At 40.5% G+C, this 23,807-nt stretch overlaps 1 protein-coding gene across 1 annotated transcript in view; it reads left to right on the top strand.

Moving 5' to 3' along the window:
• Window positions 1–23,807, top strand: part of CACNA2D4 (calcium voltage-gated channel auxiliary subunit alpha2delta 4) — a 179,951-nt gene that overhangs the window by 135,730 nt on the left and 20,414 nt on the right. Inside the window, 5 exon segments of the mRNA XM_058190459.1 lie at window positions 5,376–5,437; window positions 15,022–15,066; window positions 17,171–17,233; window positions 19,203–19,273; window positions 22,695–22,770. Of these exon segments, the coding sequence (XP_058046442.1) occupies window positions 5,376–5,437; window positions 15,022–15,066; window positions 17,171–17,233; window positions 19,203–19,273; window positions 22,695–22,770 (317 nt within the window).

The following is a 23,807-nucleotide window of genomic DNA, read 5'->3' as shown; positions in this document are numbered from 1 at the left end:
CTTCCTTCCTTCCTTTCCTTCCTTCCTTTCCTTCCTTCCTCCCTCCCTCTTTCCCTCCCTTTCTTTCTTTCTTTCTTTCATTCTTTCTTTCCTTTCCTCCCTCCCTCCCTCCTTTCCTAACCTCCCTCCCTCCCACCTTCTTAACCTCTCTCCCTCCTTCTTCCTTCCTTCCCACCACCCCCGCCATTCAGAGCAGGGCAACCTTTGGACGCTCAGCCTCTGCCGACAGCAGATCCACTCGGAGAACCGAAAGCTCTTTTTCCTGCTTTGCTCTTTTTTCCTGCTTGATTTTGAAAAGAAAAAAAAAGCCGGGAGGGTCTGGAGAGGAAATGAAGAGAAAGCCTTTGACATCTGCACAGTGAACAACCAGCCAACCAACGCCAACATCACCCCTGGGAAAAAGTGAGAGGCATGGCCCTGTTTGCCAGCCAGTTTGGGGTCGCAGGGATGCAGCTCAAGAGTCATTCCAGGCCTCCACTCCAGGGCCTGGCTAGAGAGGCCGGATCTCCTCAGGAAAGGGAGAAGAGCAAGTGAAGGTTGTGTGGAAAGAGGGTTATATTTTGGGGGGTAAATTCAGCAGGGCAGCTCCTGAATGAAAGCAATGAGCAGGAGGCCAGATGTGGTTGGTGATGTATTTATAGAATAGGATAGGATAGAATAGAATTTTTTATTGGACACACAAGGAATTTGTCTTGGTGGATATGCTCTCAGTGTACATGTTATGGGTTCTTTTTTTTTTTTTTTTATTCAAAAAGTTTTACAAAAAATTTTTTTCCCTCCCCCCCCTCCCCCCATCCCTTCACAACCCCCCTCCCCCCTCCCCCCGACTTCCCGGAACGAGCACAAGGTATAGTTAAAAATAAAACAAACATATGCTAAAAAATTTTCGTCCCAACTTAATTATACCCCTACAATCATCAATTCCTAACTTCCCCCGAAAACAATCAAAAATAGTACATCATAATCATTCAAAAACAGTCTGATAACTCTTAGTCTGATATCTACTTTGAATATAGTCAATCCATTTTTTCCATTCCTTTAGGTATCTTTTGTTATGGGTTCTTTAATATAACCTCCAGTGGTGAGCTTTAGCCTAAATTTCATTCCTCCTTTTAGGTGTTACCCTAAATGGACTCAGTTTAAAACAACACAACAATAACAACAACAATATGATAGTGGAAAGTTGAAATTGTATATGATAGAAAATGCGAATGGCTCATCAAACTCCTTTGCAATTATTCTGCCACCTTAATTTCCAACAGGTAGAACAATTGGAACAACTTGCCCCCAGAAGTTGTGGGTGCTCCAACTGGAAGTTTTAAAAAAGAGGTTGGACAACCATTTGTCTTTAATGGTATAGGGTTTCCTGCTTGAGAATGGGGTTGGACTAAAAGACCTCCAAGGTCCCTTCCAACTCTGTTATTCTGTTATCTCTAGATTCCTATATGGTGGAGAATCTTTTTTTTTTTTTACAGATTTTGTATTTTAAATAAATCTCCCTTCTTTCTCTCTGGATCCTCCATGACTGCTTCCAAAAGCTAAATCCTGCAAATATTTTTTTTGACAATCCTCCCTCATTCTCTTTTTTTTATTATTATGTCATAACATTATATACAGGAACATATATTGAAAGGAAACAATAGGACAGGAACGGTAGGCACTTTTGTGCACTTATGCACGCCCCTTATAGTCCTCTTAGGAATGGGGTGAGGTCAATGGTAGACAGTTTTTGGTTAAAGCATTTAGGAGTTGGAGAGGAGACCACAGAGTCAGGTAGTGTATTCCAAGCATTAACAACTCTGTTACTGAAGTCATATTTTCTGCAATCAAGATTGAAGCAGTTAACATTAAGCTTAAATCTATTGTCTCTGTCCTATTACTTTGCTGTTGTTTGTCAACTTGCATTGTCTTAAGATTCTTTATGGCCCTAAACTGCCTCCATTGCCCTAAAAAGTGGGCCTTAAATATTCAAAGGAAATACGTAGGGAAGGAAATGATGGGCAGGTAACTTATTATGAACACCATCAAAGAGAACAAAGTTATCTCTGTAATTTGGGAACATCTTTTTATAAAGGGGTGTCGAGCCAGTGACGTACTCTTAGACAAGCCTACTTCACAGGATTGTTGTGAGAATTTAGAACTGTGGATGTAAACTTGAGCTCCTGAACAAAGAAAAAGTGGGGGGATATAAATTGAACGGTAAATAAATCCCTGGACTCATCAAGGTTTATAATGGAAAAAAGTTATTTATTTACATCCTATCCTTTTAATATAAATAACTCAAGGTGGTAAGCATACCTAACCCCCCATCCTCCTCCTATTTTCCTCACAACAACAACCCTGCAAAGTGAGTGAGTTGAGAGAGACTGGCCCAAAATCACCCCAACATGCTCTCATGCCTAAGGCAGGACTAGAACTCACAATCTCCCAGTTTACAGCCTGGTGCCTTAACCACTAGAAACTATATGCTGCAAGAAGTCTTTTATTTATTTCATATCATTCCGTTTTTATCCAGCCCTATTTTTAAGGGGGAACTAGGTAGCAAATAAATGTGCAAAACAAAATATTGATTAAATTCGCAGTCTTCATTTGCCTTGTAAGTAAACCAATGGCTCTTTATTAAAATCCCTTGACTTAAGTGCACTGTTTATTACTGGGCATTACCTCAAAAAAATGCTTCAGAGCACATTGGGCGCAAATGCCACATTTGTGCATAACTGTTTAAAGCAATTGTGCTCCACGGTGTGCATGTCTGCATGAGTGTGAGAGTGCAGTATAAATTTTCAAACCACATTACTCTTTTTTTATTATTTAAAAGCTGTTTAAATAGCTTTTAGGACCCAAGTGCATAGTTATCACTGACAATGTGTTTCTTTCAGTGATGCAGAAATGCAGCTTGAACAGAAGGATGGGTCCTTTTCATTTTATATTAATTCAAGGCTCAGACAGGAAATTACACAAATCTATCCTCATCCCAAAGATGCAGGCTCACAAGGTTTTTAATCCAACAATGGCAGATGTGGGTCTGCTATCCGAGTAAGAACTGTAATGTGAGAATATGGCCGGCCCCAAACTAGCTCTATAACAGGTTCTCACATCTCTCTGTCTTTCCTTCCCCCTGTATCTTCCTATTTTATTTTTTCATAGAGATACTTTAACTATATCACAATCTTAATTTTTGCAATAACTGTTCTGGTGGTAGGCATCTTTGGGATAGGCAAGTGACAAAATGCATAGTATAATGCAAGCTTTTCAGGTATTTGTGCATGTGACAAGCATGGGACTTGTATGATGACATCATGGCAACTTTCTGGTTTCCGGAACATCATGGCAACTTTCTAATGCCCTTCTTAGCTGGATTTACTTATGCCTTTTATAGAATGCAAAGAATGAAAAACATGGAGATTTCATTTTATTTATATAAAACATCTCAAGCATTTATTTATTTAAGATGTTTCACATTAATCCCTCCCTGGAAAACATTACAAACATGAAGGCATAACAATATATGTATACAATATATGTATACTAATACAAAAATTGATGCAACGAAGCCAGTCCAGTGCCTTTTTCCCTTCACTGTCACTTTGAGAATAGCATGCTTTTAAAATGAATGAATCGTAAAAGTCTTCCCTTAAAACCTAAGCTCAACCTGGCAGCAAGTATGTAATAAGGCAATTCCATTTGTCCTGCTGATAGAAATGTTTGACTTTCCCCTCTCCTTAAATTGTGTCCCTTCCTGCCAATGATTGCCAAAATTACTGCTTAACTTCATTCCTTTTAGTCAATAAAGATTCTCAGGTAGAATTGTCTCTAAGTTGAGCCATGGCAACTGAACTTATTTGCATGTTGGCTTGAGATATTTTGCTGCCCATCAAAATAAGTCCAGACTAACCACGCAGCCAGAACCCATCCATGTGTTATGCACAGTGTCATACAAATGGGTGGGGCTTCAATCACACAATTATTTTTCACCCCAGTCATGCCTTATCATGCAACCCAAGGCAAAGACAGGCTACCTGTTTTTATTGATGGAATAAAAACCATTGTGGAGATTTTTAACAGCAAAGCCAGCTACGGTAGAATATGCTGCATATACTGTAAGCAATAGTTTATTACCCAAAACAAGAGTAGAACCAAATCAATCAACTAAATTGAAGGGTTAATTAGTTCATTAAAAAAGAATCTTGCAGGTTTAATGAAACGGGGCAAAAAAAAATGTTGCCAAAGCCCACTGCAACTACATAGCAAAAAAGGCCCTAAGAGTTGTAAACCTAATATTACGCAGCTTCTTTTCTAAAAACTCTACACTACTAACTAGAGCATACAAAACATTTGTCAGACCTATTCTTGAATACAGCTCATCCGTCTGGAACCCATACTACATCTCTGACATAAATACAATAGAACGAGTCCAGAAATATTTCACTAGAAGAGTTCTTCACTCCTCCGAAAACAACAAAATACCTTATACCAACAGACTTGAAATCCTGGGATTAGAAAACTTACAACTCCGCCGACTTCGACATGACCTGTGTTTAACATACAAAATCATCTATTGCAATATCCTTCCAATAAAAGACTACTTCAGCTTCAATCGCAATATTACAAGAGCAAAAAATAGATTCAAGCTAAATGTCAACCGCTTCAAACTTGATTGCAGAAAATATGACTTCGGTAACAGAGTTGTTAATGCTTGGAACTCATTACCTGACTCCATAGTCTCTACTCAAAATCCCAAAATCTTCAACCAAAAACTGTCTACTATTGACCTCACCCCATTTCTGAGAGGACTATAAGGGGCGTGCATAAGAGCACAATAGTGCCTACCGTTCCTGTCCTATTGTTCCCTTCATTATATCAAATTAATATAGTTGATGCATATTTTTTACTTATATATTTTCTTCAAGAGTTTTATCTATGACAATTGTTTGTGTATACTGTTGTGACAAAAGAAATTTTAAAAAATTTAAGCTAAATTAATAGCTATCTTCCATCTTTAGGGTAAGGGGCTGACATGTCCCTTTAATGAATTGTAATGGCAAGAGATGGGTTATATAATCGTGTATACCTCAATTAAAGGGGGAAGGTATTTTGGCAGGCTGTTTTATCTTGATTGTGTTTAGTGGGAGTTAGGTGTCAGAATTTCAGTACAGCAGCTGATAGATCCGGTTCCATTCCGCTGTTAAACCCCTGACTCTCACTTTCTGATCTGATTCAGCATTTACCTGTTACTTACACTTATAAGAGGTGTGACTTCCTCCAGGATCTCTGAGGAAAATGTCAGTTTTGCTCCTGTAATATATCTTGGCTTTTTTTTCCCCCCTAATCCTTCCCTCCTTTTTTTCCCTTTTTTTGTTCTGTTTTCCCCATAGCGGTGGGAGTGCAACTTAAACTGGAATGGCTCCAGCAGAAATTATGGGAGGCTACACAGCAGGTAAGCATACCAATGTTTTGGTCGAGATAAAAGGGTAAAATCGAGAATCACTTCCCCATTTCTAGATGAATGAAGCCTATTGGCTGGGCCAAGTGGCATTTTCCATACCAAATTTGCACATGAGTCCTTGGGAAATCTGTATTAAACAGATTTGAGCAAGAGATTAGTTTTTAAATTGCACATTTTGGTAATCCCTTGACAACTTTAAATGCTGCATCTGCTGCCAATCTGTTCTGAGAACATTAACAAACCAAAGCCCCGCTTGGCATTAAATCCACTGCAGCTGAAACGCTGAAATGGGGAATCGTATCTACCGGTTCAGTTATCCAAAAGCCACTTTAATTTCATCCAGAATGTTGTCTGTGCCCTTTGCATATCTTTCTTAATTAGGACTGTCATTCTTCCTTGCCTTACAAATTGATGCAAATAACTCCTTTGAGAGAATTTGGTGCTCTGTGCATTCAGTGATGATTTATTTATTAATTTGTCTATCAAAGGTATAGTACCACACAATGTAGGGGCTTACTCTAGGTGGCTTACAATAAAAACAATTAATTAAAAATCCCTAATAAGATTGCATGATCTGATAAAACTAATCAGATCCACACACAAAAAGAACCAGGTCTGATTGTGCAAGGCAACTGCAGAAATTGAAATACTAATTCCAGTGGTGGGTTTCTACCGTTTCGCCATGGTTCAGGCAAACCGGTAGTAGCCGCAGTGGGAGGCTCCACCCACCCGCTCGGATGTCATCATGGACACTCTGCGCATGCACAGAAGATTCTGTGCATGTGCAGAAGGTTCTGTGCATGCAAAGAAGTGCCATGCGCAAGCGAAGTGAGCGCACGCACGCTCATGCTCACAGTTCCAAACCGGTAGCGAAGGTAAGTGAAACCCACTTCTGACTAATTCCAAGACCTGAGAAAAAGATTCCCTAAAGCAGAGATCTCCAACCTTGGCAACTTTAAGACTTGTGGACTTCAACTCCCAGAATTCCTCAGCCGGCAAAACTAACTGAGGAATTCTGGGAGTTGAAGTCCACAGGTCTTAAAGTTGCCAAGGTTGGAGATCTCTGCCCTAAAGGAAAGCCAGGTCAGGGCAAGCCAAAGCTCTGGGAGTAGAAGATATACCGTTCCAAAGGTCGGTGCCACAACAGGGAAGGCGTACTCTCTGGAGACCCATCAATAATGGGATTTCAAGGATGGGACCCAGAGAATGCAAACTCTGCTGGATCTTACAGGATGCATACAACAATGGGAGAAAAACAAGATAATTTACTTACCGCTTTTAGCAATGTCTTGACTGTGTTTGCATAAAAGCACTGAAGCCATTCATCATGAGCCCTGGTAGCACAGTGATGAGATTGCAGTATTGCAGGCAAACTCTGCCCACAGACTGGAGTTTGATGCTGACAGAGCTCAAGATTTACTCAGCCTTCCCTCCTTCTGAGATCGGTAAAATTATGACCCAGATTGTCGGGGGCCATATACAAATAATCTTCTATATTGTAAATCATCATATATGTCTAGATGTTATTGCTATTGCAATAAAACACATAAGCCAAAAAGGCATTTGACCATGTGGAATCAGAAAGCAAGGATTCTAAGATGTGCATGTTAAGCAAGATCTTAACATCATAACCTATGGAAAGAGAATCCTGTAACATTTATCATCAATCATCTTCTTTACCTTTGATGGCAGAGATTTTCATTATTGGAAGGATGTACTGATTTCACTGTTCTTTTGATAACCACAATCAACAGCATCTGTGGCAGTGGTGAAATCCAATTTTTTTTACTACTGATTCTGTGGGCACGGCTTGGTGGGTGTGACAGAGGAAGGATACTGCAAAATCTCCATTCCCACCCCACTCCAGGGGAAGGATACTGCAAAATCTCCATTCCCACCCCACTCCAGGGGAAGGATATTGCAAAATCTCCATTCCCACTCAACTCTGTGGCCAGCCAGAGGAGGTATTTGCCAGTTCTCCAGACTACTCAAAATTTCTGCTGCCGGTTCTCTGAACTGCCAAAAATTTCCGCTACCAATTCTCCAGAACATGTCAGAACCTGCTGGATTTCACCCCTGATCTGTGGGAAAAGGCTAAAAAAATCAAGATGGTGGTATGATTGAAAATCTGCCCTTTTTTTTAATGCATCATTGCAGATGACGTCAAAGGATGTGGCAGCCCAAACCAAATCTCTCTCTCTCCCTCTCTCTCTCTCTCTCTTTCTATCTGATTTGATTTGATTTGATTTGATTTGATTTGAATGTAATTAAAAACCAAATTAATTAATGGATTAATCTAATCCATTATGAATTAATATGGTAATCCATGTACATTTAATAGGGATTTTCTCACATTAAAAATCTACAACTTAGAAAACCATTCCTAAAATAGAGAATGGGACAACTGCGATTTTGGAACCTGATACTGACACCCTGGGAAATGGTATATTTTAAGAGAAAATAAAGGCAAATTTCAACTTTGCTCATATTTCTGTTCTCAGAATCCACAAAAAGTTGTATAGGATGCCTTCTTCTGGCTCTGTGGTACTCAACAGTGGATAAGTAAGGAGTCACTAATGGTCATTTTTTTTTCTCTTCTTTCTGTTTTATTTTGCAGCCCAATGATACGGATGTAAGTAAAAAGATTGAAAGACCAAACAATAGCAAAGTACCTGTGGCTTATGGGCATCACTAAGCTTTGATTATTGTTTTGTCCTTTGTGTGCGGGATGTGAAGTTTGAGTGTTCTTCTTTGTATACCCAAATATTACAGACAAATCAGATTAAGTTGCTAAAGACTGGGAACTGGCACAATAGAAACAGATTTAAAACTGATTAAATCTCAAATATATATAAAATAATCCACGCCAAACACTCTACAAATTCTGTGAAGAAAAAAAAAAGTCTTAAAGTATCAACCCCAGTAGGAATCTGACTGCGAAGATTACAAAAAGCTGCTTAACAAATTTAAAACTCAGGCAACTGAACTCAGCTTTGTATAACTATCTTTGCAAATGTGGGATAGTTATGCATTGAACAATTTAAATATGTAGCTGTAATGGCATGTTTGAATTACTGAGACAGGGGAGAGATGCTGCCTAGGGAATGATCAGACAAAAGGGGAGGGGGAGCCCACAGCTGCTTAACGGGGAGAGAAAGACACTCAGATGAGATTCTTCCTAACTTATCAGGCTATAAAAAGAGACAGCAGGAGGCTTGTATTTTCGGACTTGCAAGATTCTGTTAATGTAGCCATACAATAAAATAGGATTATCTCATTTGGTTGTGTTTTCTGTTCAATCTACCTGAGAAGGCTGATGTAAATCTTGCAAGCCTGAAAGTTCTCACTAATTATTTTTAAAAAGATTATAAACTAATATAAAATTAAGAAAAGAAAAAAGAAAGCAATCAAAGAGAAAACGAAATGTGCAAGAAAAGAAAAGAATAAAACAAAAATAGAGAAGAAAGAAAAAAGATGCAAAGACTTAGAAGATATAAGTACGGTTATAAATTTACCTCTCTTTAAAGATACGTCTCTCTTCTTTCTATAATTTATCCTGTCTAATCATCAAAACCATAAATCGTAAGTTCGTTTTTTTCTGTTTTTGACAAAAAGTCCATAAAGGGTTTTCAGTCAGCAATAAATGTAGACACTGTCTTTTCTCTAATCAAAGAAGTCAATTTGGCCGTCTCAGCAAGTTCTGCCATCTTCGCCAATCATTCCTCCATTGTAGATTTTGCCATTTTTTTTCCATTTGTGCATACAATAATCTTGGTGCCATTATCATGTACAAAAAAATTCATGACTTTTTTCCAACTGCCACCTCACCTTAATACTTTTATCCAAATGGCACTTTGTAGTGTCAGCATCATAGTTTAGTTCATATTATTTTTATCTTTTTAAAAAAAAAAAAATTTACCAATTGTCTGTACTCTTGATAGCAATTAAAAACGTTTCCAAGAAGGTCTGGTTTGCTTGTCTATTTTAATCCCAATTAATTTAAAAGCAGTTTCTCTCTCACACACACACACACACATACACCTGTCTCCTTTATCGGTTGTAATCTTTCTTACATCTATTCCTTTTTGTTAAAAGTTTTAAAATCTTTAAAATCCTGGGGTTTTTTTAATCCACATATTGACTCACTAAGTGGATTTACCTTTATCCTGCCACTCAGAAAAATCTCTCTTTAGCTGTAAATCGATTACATCTGAAAGTGGATAAGAAAGTGAGAACCTTGTGTCCATCGAGCCCGCATCATGGCTGTGAACCTGATTGAAATCCCTCGACTCCCAGCCACTTAACTCCTGAGCTGACCACAAAAACCTGTTTTTGAATTGAATATTTGCAGTCTCTCCTTGTCTGGAAAGACAGCGCCTGCCTGAATATGCCATCTGGCTACCAGTCTCCACTGCAATGCCATCCCTGGGGTCTCCTTCAGGGATGTTTATTCTGCAATAGATCCTGCCCCAGAAGCTTAACATATTCAAAATCTTAAAACCCATAATAACACAGAATACTTGATCATCACCAATATGCAGCTTCTGAAAGCTTTCCAGATTTTTGCATGTCCCGGCATGCTTTGATGTGCCAGTGTAAAGGTAGACACAGCTAATCCTAAATATATTCAGGAAAACTAAACTTTATATGAAGGACAGACTAATTTGTACACGTGGTACAATGGATATCCAATCAGGAATATTTATTGAATTTTCTGCAGAAGAGCCGCACATTTTAATTATTTTGCAGACAGCGACTGAAATGGTAAACAGGCTGCGAGAATATGATTGTCATAATCAGCTTTTGTCTTTAGGAAATATTTGCATTCCTGTTTGTTAATCAGAGGGATGGGATGTTCACTCTAAAAGCTGATTTGCATCTACATCTCTGGGTGTATCCAGGTGGGTTGTTGGAGAGCTGTCTTGTTGAGACTATTTGGGATGAGTTTGACCCTGTGGCTCCCGAGGACAAGGACAGGTTGCTGGGGAGGTTGAATGCCACCACATGTTTACTGGACCCGTGCCCCTCCTGGTTGGTACTGGCCACGCAGGAGGTGACACGAGGCTGGCTCCAGGGGATTACGAATGCTTCTTTGTTGGAGGGGATCTTCCCGGCTGCCTTGAAAGAGGCGGTGGTGAGACCGCTCCTCAAGAAGCCTTCCCTGGACCCAGCTGTATTAGGTAATTATCGTCCGGTCTCCAACCTTCGCTTTGTGGCGAAGGTTGTAGAGAGTGTGGTGGCATGTCAATTACCCCGGTACCTGGATGAAACTGTCTATCTAGACCCGTTCCAGTCCGGCTTTCGGCCCGGATACAGCACTGAGACGGCTTTGGTCGTGTTGGTTGATGATCTCTGGAGGGCCAGGATAGGGGTTATTCCTCTGCCTTGGTCCTATTAGACCTCTCAGCGGCTTTTGATACCATCGACCATGGTATCTTGCTGCACCGGTTGGAGGGATTGGGAGTGGGAGGCACCGTTTATCGGTGGTTCTCCTCCTATCTCTCTGATCGGTCACAGACGGTGTTGAAGGGAGGGCAGAGGTCGACCCTGAGGCGCCTCACTTGTGGGGTGCCACAGGGGTCGATTCTCTCGCCCCTCCTGTTCAACATCTATATGAAGCCCCTGGGTGAGATCATCAGTGGTTTCGGTGTGAGGTATCAGCTGTACGCTGATGATACTCAGCTGTACTTTTCCACACCGGGCCACCCCAACGAAGCTATCAAAGTGCTGTCCCAGTGTCTGGAGGCCGTACGGGTCTGGATGGGGAGAAACAGGCTCAAGCTCAATCCCTCCAAGACAGAGTGGCTGTGGATGCCGGCATCCCAGTACAGTCAGCAGCAGCCGCGGCTGACTGTTGGGGGCGAGTCATTGACCCCAATGGAGAGGGTGCGCAACTTGGGCGTTCTCCTGGATGGACGGCTGTCCAGGAGAGCTTTTTACCAGGTTCGCCTGGTTCGCCAGTTGCGCCCCTTTCTAGACCGGGATGCCCTATGCACGGTCACTCATGCTCTCATGACATCTCGTCTGGATTACTGCAATGCTCTCTACATGGGGCTCCCCTTGAAGAGCACCCGGAGGCTCCAGTTAGTCCAGAATGCGGCTGCGCGGGTGATAGAGGGAGCCCCTCGTGGCTCCCATGTGACACCTCTCCTGCGCAGACTGCACTGGCTACCTGTGGCCTTTCGGGTGCGCTTCAAGGTTTTGGTAACTATCTTCAAAGCGCTCCATGGCATAGGGCTGGGTTATCTACGGGACCGTCTGCTGCTACCGATTGCCTCCCACCGACCCGTGCGCTCTCACAGGGAAGGACTCTTTAGGGTGCCGTCAGCCAGGCAGTGCCGACTGGTGACACCCAGGGGGAGGGCCTTTTCTGTGGGGGCTCCCACCCTCTGGAACGAACTTCCCCCAGGTCTTCATCAACATTCTGACCTTCGAACCTTTCACCGTGAGCTTAAGACACATCTATTTATTTGTGCAGGACTGGACTAGAATTTTTAAATTTTAACTTTGGTTTTAATGGGGTTTTATTATTTTTATTGCAATTTTTAATATTCGGCCTTATTTAATAAGTTTTTTAAATTGGTGTTTTATTTTGTATTTATATGTATGTTTTTATTAGGCTGTAAACCGCCCTGAGTCCCTCGGGAGATAGGGCAGTATAAAAATATGATTAAATAAATAAATAAATAAATAAATAAATAAATAAATAAATAAATAAATAAATAAATAAATAAATAAATACATCTCAATTCTGGTCCTCATAGCTTCTTGATGCATTTCATAATCTAGAAGCAATTAGAAGGTTTTATGGCCAGCTTTGTGGCTTGGTTTACCCACACAAACAAGTAAATGTTTGTGTCAAACAAATTCATTTTACATTATCTCTCCCAGAGATGACACTGAATTGAATGGAGGAAACCTCTCTTTTTAAAAGCCATCTCATTATATAAAGATAAAAATGGGGTTGTTACTTCTCACCACACCTCCCTGAAGCCTCTTACAGTGTCCCTGATTTTAGAAAATTTGCCAAATGCTTGTAGTAGCTTTTTAACCATATATTTTTCATCCCCTTTGATATTACTTGCCTTCTGTGAATCATAATCACCATTACCGCCACTATCATCAACACCATCATCATCATCGTCATTAATCTGTGGAGGTTGTGGGCTTTCCATCTCTGGAGGTTTTTAAGAAGAGTCTTGATAGCCACCTCTCATGAATGGTTTAATTGGCTTTCCTACCCACTGCAGGGTTTGGGATTAAATTATTCTTATAGTCCCTTCCAATTCTGGAATTTTGTGATCATGCTGTTGTTATTAATTATTGTAAAACACGAAGTAAGCAATGTCTTCTTGAAATTAAATACTGCTCTTAGTGACTCCCTGAATGTGATCGTGCAACAATATGCAAGTATTTAGTTGTCTTCTACTAATTAGTCAACAATCATCTCAAATCATCACATCAGTTTAGTAAAACTGAGTAAAATCAATGCAACATACTTGTGTTCAGTAAAATAGTCTAAGTTCAACTCCTTTGCTATTGACCCCAAACTGATCTTGGTAGGAAGTTCTTGGTTGAATGGCTTTAACTATAAACTTGGCAGCCTTTCTGACTGTCCATGTATTTGTATTTAAATAAAGGAAGATAGCCTATTGATCGGCTTTCTATAAGCTATCCTGTTGATTAGTGACACTGAATGCTGTATTCCGGCTAAGGCATATAGCTGGCAACCACAAAGAATACTGTGTTTCCCCAAAAATAAGACCCTGTCTTATATTTTTTGAACCCTGAAATAAGCGCTTGACCTTATTGCCATGTGCTCAAAAGTCCGATTGGGCTTATTATCAGGGGATGTCTTTTTGGGGGGTGGAAAGGGTATATGCAATGTCTTCTATATGTGGAACACCTTATAGATATTTCTTTTCTAAATATAGTGGTTGGTGGAATCCTCATTATATCATAGATTCCAGCTCAAATGTTTCTCTGATTAAATCTGCTCTCTGTCTTTGTGTTAGGCCCACTCTTAGGTATTTTTCTAGGTGGAAAGTCTTTTTATTCTGGGCCAATAAGGACTTGATATTAGCAAGTGTTGCTATGTCAGCTTGAGCACTAATATCCAGGGCATCCTGTTTGAACAGCTAAACAGAGACACAGAAATAGGATAAAAATAGGGTGAGATGAATCTGTAGCTGCAATGGAAAGAGAGAGAAGGTGGGGGAACAAAACTGGGTGGAGATGTAGAAAAAAGAAAAGTTAATTGAAGAGAGAAAGAAAGAAGGAAAGGAGAGATATTACAAAAAAGATAAAAGCCTCCAGGTAAGTAACCCCTCATAAGTACAGTATAGGCAGCCCTCAACTTACACCACAACCACAATTGGGATCAAGATTTCCTTTGCAAAGCAATTTGGTAGTTCAGTGCGTCACACTCAATTTTATGATCTCTTTTGCCATGGTTGCTAAGTGAATCACTGGAATGGTTAAGTGAATCAGGCAGTCATTAAGCAAACCCAACTTCCCCTCATTGACTTTGCTTGTCGAAAGCCAGCTGGGAAGGCTGCTAATAATGATCACATGACTCTGAGACACGGCAGCCGTCGTAAATAAATGCTGGTTGCCAAGAAGCCAATACTATCACGTGACCCTGGGAATGTTGTGACAATCATCAGTGCAAAAACCAGTCATAAGTCACTTTTTGATGAGCCGGGGTGGCGCACTGGTTAGAGTGCATTACTGCAGGCTACTGCTGCTGACTGCCAGTTGCCAGCTGTTCGGCAATTCGATTCTCACTGGCTCAAGGTTGACTCAGCCTTCCATCCTTCCGAGGTGGGTAAAATGAGGACCCAGATTGTTGGGGGCAAGAGTCTGACTCTGTAAACTGCTTAGAGAGAGCTGTAAAAGCACAGTGGAACGGTATATAAGTCTAAGTGCTATTGCTATTGCTATTTTTTTTTCAGTGCCATTGTAACTTTGAATAGTTGCTAAACAAATGGTTTTAAATCAAGGACTACCTGTAATCCCGAGTCTTCAGGGCTTTTCAGCAAGGATATGTGGAGCATTTGTATTCCTTTGCTTGTTTCCAGCTTTGTTTTAGCCAGTCTAGGATGATCTGATTCACAGATTATAGTTTCGGGTAGAAACCTTATTTTCTTATCAGGTAAATACAATATTATGAAAAACCCAGATTTACTCAAAGATTTGCCAGCTATTTTTATTACAGAATTATCCCATAAGAGGAGTTTTTTTTCCTAAGTAAAAGCATCAACGTTTCAATTGCAACCCAGTCTTTTCCATAAATATTTTGCATATTACTTGTATCCCCAAATAAATGAATATTTAAATACTTACCAGATTCATGGTCAGTATTGCTGATATTTATTGTTATTGCTAGTGGTTAAAATAATCAGGATGGCACCAGTCAGAGGAACGCTATGGTAGGAATTTTTTTTAAATCTACCTGAATAATATGAGCAGTACTAGAATTAGACAGGAATATTCAATAAATCCAGACAAAGTTCAGCCCAGCAAAATGCTTCTTAAAATAAGAAATGATTTTAACTCTTTCTCTTCTTTTACAGTGTAGTAATGTGGAAGGCTTGTGTCCAATGAACTGCCGCGATGATGTAAGTTTGCTCATATCTGTAATTCAGTGGTTCAGGGCCAAATTTACTTTCACGCTATATATACAGCCTGAATCCAGCATAAGAGGAGACCCAGCATCACTATGCACCTAGTCCTTGTCTTTCTTATGATGTTTTTTACAAATGAGACTGTGATAACAAAAGATGGTTATTTATAGAGCATTGCATGACTGCTTTACCTGAAAATCAGATCAGATATAGTGGTGGATAGCCGGCTGAAAATCCCCATTTATTGTGAGTTGAAACAGGAAAAATCAAGAAAGTGAGCATTCTTGGAGGGAGCTCTCTATTTTGTCCCAAAATAAAGTTCTCCCTTATCGTTAGAGGTTTCCAAAGACACAAGAAGCCGGGGCATTTTGGAAGGCATATGACTGTGATGGTGAACTTATGGCACACGTGCCACAGGTGGCACTCAGAGCCTTCTCTGCAGGCACACCAGCTGTTGCCCCAACCCAGGTCCACCACGCATGCGCGCGCACCTTCCACCAGCCATCTGGTCTTCGGGTCCCTGCCATGTATGCATGGGGTGGTGGGGCACATGTTGGTGCAAGAGACTTTCCAGACCCCTGTTCTGTCTCCTTCCCCACTTCGGATTAACAAGCTGGCCTTCAGCCAGTGGATTCATGGCTCTTATCAGTCCTGGCAGAGAAATCGCAGCTGGCTGCCAAAGTTCAAACAAATGACTCACGTAGCAAGACTTTCAGCTCTTTTTGAAATGGTTCAGCTAAACTTTCGCTTCCCGTGGAGTGAGAGCAGTCCCAAAGCTCCTTATATAGCCTGTGGGATGGAGCTCCTGCCCCACCCTTCCCTCTGATGACGCCGCCTCTCTAATCTTCTGAAGCGTGGGTCAATCCAAGCTTGATTATTATTATTGTCAGCTGGGTCTGAAGGCATAGCCTGAGGAAGGGAGGAATCAGGGGATGACAGCCTCATTACGTCCTCCGACTGGCCTGGTTCTGGCTCATGGAGCCAGGCTGAAGGAATGGGGCCAGATTCGGGGGCTGGAGTGACAACAGCCCCCGTACCCTGTTTCGTGCCTGGAAAGCCTCCTGCACCAACCTGGAACCCAAAACAGCATGGGGGGCTCATCTGCAGGGGACGTGTGTTTGGGGGGGGGACATGCACGAGGGCGGGACACGTGCACGGGGTGTGCTCGCATTGCATTTTGGGGGGTTTGGGCACACAGGTGTACATTAATACACACATTTTGTGCACTTGGCACCAAAAAGGTTAACCATCACTGGCCTATGGAGACCAATGTTAGGGCCAGCCGTGGTTTTTGTTATGCAGAATTGTTGCATTTAAAGTATTATTTTTATTGGTATTTTTCATTGGGGCATATACGTCATTATTTTAATGTCGATTGCTTAGAGTCATTCCAGATGACGGTATGTAGAAATCTGATAAGCAAGTGAAAATAAATAGTTTTTCATAGGTCTGTCTCATTGACATAAAAAGGTAAAGGCTGCAAAACCTTTTACTTTCAGTAAATGTTGCGTTCCTTCTAATATAACTTATGATGGGCTCAAGGAGTGAATGGCGAAAAGCAGCATGGGTAGGGTAAAACCCAAAATGGCTAAAACTCATCTTTCTTCCCCTTTCCTTTCCTTCCCTTCCCTTCCCTTCCCTTCCTTCCCTTCCCTTCCCTTTCCCTTCCCTTCGTTCCCTTCCCTTCCCTTTCCCTTTCCCCTCCCCTCCCCTTCTCCCTGATCTATAGTTTGTTGACCATCTGAAAGACTGCTCTTGCCAGAGATGTAAAATGAGCCTTACATGATTTCAAAGATCTCATCTAAAAGAAGTGAGATTGTTAACCCTTAGTCCACTTTTTTGCCGTCTTCAGGAGAGACAAAGTTAAAAGTGGTACCATAAAAAGAGAGTGCTTAATCCCAACTATTTTGATTCTGGTCTTCCCATGGCTTGATTCACCCCTGCCTGGTATTTCCCATAGGGAGGCCTCCAACAGATTATTCTTGCAGGAATGCACCCCTCGACATGGAAATGCTGCTCTTGGGGTCTATTCTTGACTTAAAACTTCTTCCCAAACTTTAACCTTTTTTCTGAAGAATCTGTCTTTTTCTTCCGGCAGAAATTGAATTGTTACCTTATTGATAACAATGGATTCATACTTGTTTCCAAAATCTCCAAACAGGTAAGAAGGGATGAATGAGTGGCTCTTGATCTTATTTATCAGGAGGAAGACTAAATGAAACAGCCTGTATTCACTACTTGTATTTTCAAGGTTGCTCGCATTTACCCTCCTGCAAAGCCTGGCATACAATTCTGAATGCCACCTGTTCTTCATATTGCAGAAAAAGAGAAATAGTCATTACATGTGAGGTGATTATATCAGCTGCATTTAATCATTTGAAATGGAAACATCAAATAAATACATCAAATTATGTTCTTGTTCTAACTGTATATGCTTTGTTATACCCCATCAATGTTTGGCGTGCAACCCTGGCATGGCACTCAAAGCCCCAGTGAAACAGAGCTTGCCATTAGAGTACCGTGGCTGAGATACCATCTCACATTGGAAGTGTAGGTTTTCATTGTTAGGAAGAATGGTATGGAGTTAAGTGGAAAGCTCCCTTCTTGAATCAGCATTGTCTGAAGACACTTCCATGGTCACGTGGCTGGCATAATTATATGCTGAAGCATATGGAATGTAGTTACCTTCCCACCGAAATGGTACCTATTTATCTACTCGCATTTACATAGTTTCAAACTGCTAGGTTGGTGGGAATGGGAGCTCACCCCGTCATGTGGTACTTGAGTGTTGAACTGCTGACCTTTTGATCAACAAGCTCAGCTTCTTAACTGCTAGACCAAAAGTATCTGCTTTTTAAACTATGTTCAGATGCATATCAGTAAGTATTGAAGACTTGCAAGGAACCTGTCAACTCCTATTTTGACAAAGCCAAGTCAGACTAAATGTATCTTGAGTAAACAAAATGTTTTGATAGATGTCGGAGATCTTCTCCACATACTAATGCATTATAATAATGTTGAAACATGAAACAAGCACAATATTACTGCATCAACATAAAGAACTGGGTAAAGAAAAGATAAGAAAAGGAAGAAGGTTGCCAGTGCTTTTCCAGGATTAGAACTGGAAAACACAAGAACATTAAGAAGGGAGCATGTGCTTCCTATCCCATCAGAAACTTCCTTGGGCTAAAGTGACCTTAAACTACAAGGAGATTTGAACAAAATAGCTTAATTGCCTTGATAACTTCCATCTCAGCAGAGGCGGCACTATTTGAATAATACATCAAGTGTTCAAACCCTTTGCATTTATTCTCTCCTTCATCCTTACAAAGTAGGCCATTATTATTATCTTACACGTTGAAGGCAACACATAATGGTTTGTCTAAAGCTTGCCTCAATCTCCAATGATCTGAAGCCTCACACTGTGTTCATATAGCATGCTCCAACCAGCAAACTGTACAGATTTACTCATTTTCTGGGCACATTAACCAGGATTTGCTGGTTAATTTGCTGGTTAAATGAACTGGATTTGCTTAACAAGCCCAGTCAACCACAAAAAGGAGAGGGAAAAAATGTTAACTTTAACAGGTTTAGCAAATTTGGTATACATTTGCTATATACATTTACTCAGCCTGATAACAAGAATATAGATAGTGAGTTCAAAGCTAAACTGAGCATGGACTTCAGTTTTTGTTTTTTTCCAATTTGATGTGTCTCACTGTGCTTTCATTATTCCCCAAACAACTTGAGTACATAGTCAAACGTTATGCCCTTAAAAGGTTTGCTATATCATAATCAGTAAGTACTTCATCCTTGCAGCCTTCATACAAAATCTATAAACCTGGTTACTGAGTTAACTCTTTTTCAGGTTCACAAAATATAGTGAACTATAAACAAATCAACAGACTTGTTTGCAACATGCTAAGACACTTTTTTAAAAAGCCTATTGAAACCAAGGATAACCATCAATTTTAGCCTGTTGTATTATTAGTGTTATTTATTTAGTATTGCTATTGTATTATTGGTGAATATTAAACTCATCTGCTTAAGAATGTCCTACAAAACAAAACCTATGATTTAAAAACTCTCCAGAAACTCTATTTTTATGTCATCCCTGCTTGTGGTTGCAGATTGGGAAATTCGTGGGAGAAGTAGATGGTTCTGTTACAACTCAGCTCGCAAAGATGGGAATGTTCAAAAAGTAAGTGCCATCATCTCTTCCTTATATTCACCTCCTTTCAAAGATGACCCTGTTTAAGCAAAATGCTTCACATCATAAATAAAATCAAAATAAGGATAGAGTTGCCTAAAGACTCATAGACACAAGAGAGTTAGCTAGACTCAGACTCTTTCAATGCTAATTGTGTAGGATCAGGACATTTCCATAGAGGAACCCAATGACATGATTAGAATAGGAGAGAAGAGAAGAGAAGAGAAGAGAAGAGTTGGAAGGGACCTTGGAGGTCTTCTAGTCCAACCCACTGCTTAGGAAGGAAACCCTACACCACTTCAGACAAATGGTTATCCAACATCTTCTTAAAAACTTCCAGTATTGAAGCATTCACAACTTCTGGAGGCAAGTTGTTCCACTGATTAATTGTTCTAACTGTCAGGAAATTTCTCCTTAGCTCTAAGTTGCTTCTCTCCTTGATTAGTTTCCACCCATTGCTTCTTGTCCTCCTGCCCTCAGGTGCTTTGGAGAATAGCTTGACTCCCTCTTCCTTATGGCAGCCCCTCAAATATTGGAACACTGCTACCATGTCACCCCTAGTTCCTCTTTTCATTAAACTAGCCAGGCCCAGTTCCAGCAACCGTTCTTCATATGTTTTAGCCTCCAGTCCCCTCTTTCTAGAGTAGCCACATCTTTTTTACATCGTGGCGACCAAAACTGAATGCAAAACTGAATGGGTAGGGTAAAGTTGTCATCAGAAGAGAGTTTCAAGCAGGAACTCTGTGCTGCCATCTAGTTGTTGTCTGGAATTTGGCATCTCAGATCTAGAAGCTCTTGCCATTCTTTTCTTTCACCCCTTTGAAGGAGCCACCATGGCTGCTAGTGGCCCCTGAGAGTGTTGTGTGTGCGTGCACAAGCCATAGATTCCCTCAGTTTAGCCACTAGTGTTCTAAATGAGAATTGATGTTGGGATGGGGATCCAAGCAAGAACTTTGACTTGGGACCCAAATTGCTCTTCTTATGCTCTGAAAGTCCCTTATTCCCAATAATACTAAAGACTAAAATTAGAGAAAGACAGGATGAAGATAGTGGAAGAGCCAGTTTGGTGTAGTGGTTAAGGCACCAGGCTAGAAAGCAGGAGACCATGAGTTCTAGTCTTGTCTTGGCCGTGAAAGCCACCTGGGTGACTTTGGGCCAAAACATACACTATTAGCCCAACTCGCTTTACAGGGTTGTTGTGGGGAAACCAGGAGGAGGAAGGTGTGTTGGATGTGTTTCCCACTTTGAATTATTTGTAAAAATAATAAAGGCAGAATATAAATAAATAAAATCCTGGTTTTGTTATTGACTTTGCTCCCTATAATACATATTTGTTCTAAAGAATTGCAGGGATTGCCTCACTACTTTGGCAACTACGATATGCAATGTAAAGGATTATAGGTGCAATTTATCCGTAATGATATAATAAAAAAATCTTTGCTCAGAGGAATTTCTGTTGACTAGCTCAGCCCTTCTTATGCAGCATGTGAACAAATACTTAATATATTTCACCGCCCATATTTTAAAATGCAGCTAGAAAGATGTCAAGAAAACAGTTTCAAACACATACCTTTATGTCAGCATAACTGTCAGACACTTATTTCTATATTTTCAGAATAATCAGTTCTGGTTTATTCATGTTTCAAACTTGGACACTTCATATATTATCAGTTCCAGCATGAAAATCAGAATGAAAGGGACAGATGTTACCCTGTGGATCATCCCCACTTAATTACTTGCTATCTCAATCATTTTGGTGCTTACAAATACTAGTTTTACGCTTGGTATAGTGTAGACGTTTTGATTGCCAGGTGGTTTCAGGTTCAAAGACCACATTTCTGAGAAAGTCTATTATCTGGAACCATTGAAATTCACTGCCACTCACTGTAGATGAAAATATCTATCTAACAAAATGAAATTCAACCGTGAAAAAAGTAAGGTTCTACATTTAGGCAAAAAAACCAAAATGCACAGGTACCGTATATGTGGTAGCTTGCTCAATAGTAGTAACTGTGAGAGGGATCTTGGAGTCCTAGTGGACAACCATTTAAATATGAGCCAGCAGTGTGCAGCAGCTGCCCAAAAATCCAACACAGTTCTAGGCTGCATAAACAGAGGGATAGAATCAAGATCACGTGAAGTGTTAATACCACTTTATAATGCCTTGGTAAGGCCACACTTGGATTACTGCATTCAGTTTTGGTCACCACGATGTAAAAAAGATGCTGAGATTCTAGAAAGAGTGCAGAGAAAAGCAACAAAGATAATTAGGGGACTGGAGGCTAAAACATATAAAGAACGGTTGCAGAAACTGGGTATGTCTAGTTTGATGGGGGAAAAAGGACTAGGGGAGACACGATAGCAGTGTTCCAATATCTCAGGGGTTGCCACAAAGAAGAGGGAATCAAACTATTCTCCAGGGCACTTGAGGGTAGAACAAGAAGCAATGGGTGGAAACTAATCAAGGAGAGAAGCAACTTAGAACTAAGGAGAAATTTCCTGACAGTTAGAACAATTAATTAGTTGAACAACTGACTTCAGAAGTTGTGAATGCTGGAAATTTTTAAGAAGATGTTGGATAACCATTTGTCTGAAGTGGTGTAGGGTTTCCTGACTGGGCAGGGGTTTGGACTAGAAGACCTCCAAGGTCCCTTCCAACTCTGTTGTTGTTGTTGTTGTTGTTATTTATATGACCCTACAGACTAGTATGCAAAGGGTCCAAGTCAGGTTCATATAACCAAAAAAGATACAAGGAGCACAGCCAGAGCTTTCTTGCATAACATTCAGCACAATTTGAGTCTGGTCAAAAAAAAATAACACAGCTAGGTGAGAAAAGTGTCTGAGATGCAATTTGGAGTGTATAGTAGCTGTGGTTATTCTGGTAAATAATATATAGTATTTTTCATATTGCAGGAGCACATTGCAAATGTAGTAAGAAATCTCTTCTTGGATTATAGCAGATAACTCATCATACATAGTATTAAATCTTGCTGCGCAATATCCAGCTGGCGGCAGAAATGTACTGTCGGTATTTGCTTAGAGTGTGAACTAAAGTCAGTTCTGTGCATTAACTGAATTTAAATCTAGGCTAAAGTCATATGCAAGGCAGAAGAATATGTTTGCCCCTATGGAACTGTAATGCAATTGTAGTGTATCTGCCATTTCCACTAAAAAGGATCCTGAAGAGCAGAACTTTGAAAAAAAAACATTTTGAAATGCTATTGCTAAATCAAGCAGCATCAGGGTGGGTAAACTGACGGCTTTTAGAATAAGGTGGAAATTGTATTCCAGTCTGATCCCCAACAGCCTTGCTAGGGGATTCTGGGAGTTGAAATCCACCCGACTTAAACTCGCCAAAGTTGAGAAACACTGTTCTGCACAACAGCTCATGGTCACTTTTGTGTTTCTGCAGGGTGAAGATGTTTGATTACCAAGCCATGTGTAAAATGCACCATCACCACCACAGCGGTGCCCGCCCTCTTCTCAGTGTAAGTACCTCCATATCATAAACCACCATCCTGAAGTCACAGGCAGGCTTGGAGCATAGAACGGAAGGATGCAAAGAAACTCACAAATGTTTTTCTTTCTGATGAGAGTAGTTGTTTTTGCTGTCCCAGAACAAAAGAAAAAAAATCGAATATAGAATCATAGAGCTGGAAGGAACCTCACAGATCTTCTGGTCAAACACCTGTTTAAGGCAAGAGACCTTATATCATCCTGGTCAAATGGTTGCCCTGTCTATTTTTGAAAACCTCCAGTGATGAAGCACCCACAACTCCCAGAGCCAAGCTATTCCATTGATTAATTGTTCTTACTGTCAGAGAATTTTTCCTTCGTCCTGCAGACAAAGGCAGATAAAGAAGACAAGGCATGTCCATCTATATATGTTTTTTTTTCCATTCTATAATTGGCAGAGTATTCTGAAATAAATAAAAAAAGCTGTACAGGCCACTACATACATCTGAGCATCTGTAGAATAGAATTTTATTGGCCAAGTGTGATTGGATGCACAAGGAATTTGTCTTGGTGCATCTGTACATGAAGACTAGCAAGGAATTAGACCAGGGCTGTCAAACTCGTGGCCCGCAGGCCAAATGCATCATGTGCTGGCCATGACTATGCCTGGTTTAGCGAAAGGTGGGGGAAGTCACGATACGTTATGTGACAATGCTGTGACGACACGAGTTTGACCCCCCCTAAATTAGACAGTCCTTTAGAACAGGGTGGGATTTCTACTTTGTAATGATTGTGTTGGTGGACAAATTGGTCACTGTTGAAGGTAAATTTTCCGCAGCCAAGTTCAAAAGCCTTGAGTTCTATGAGAAAGGATTCTCATGAAATTGCTGGATTTCCTGCATTTCCTGCAAAATGACAGTGAAAATCTAATGTTACCTGCTGGATTTCCTGCAGGTAACATTAGATTTCCACTGTCATTTTGCTTCCAATCCATGCACTCTGCTAGAGCAGAAGTAAAAACGATGGATGTTTAAAGGAAGCATTATGAATATCATCACCTAGAGTTCCT

Source organism: Ahaetulla prasina, chromosome 7 (assembly GCF_028640845.1).
Source record: "Ahaetulla prasina isolate Xishuangbanna chromosome 7, ASM2864084v1, whole genome shotgun sequence".
Taxonomy (NCBI): Eukaryota; Metazoa; Chordata; class Lepidosauria; order Squamata; family Colubridae; genus Ahaetulla; species Ahaetulla prasina.
This window is presented reverse-complemented; position numbering and strand designations above follow the sequence as displayed.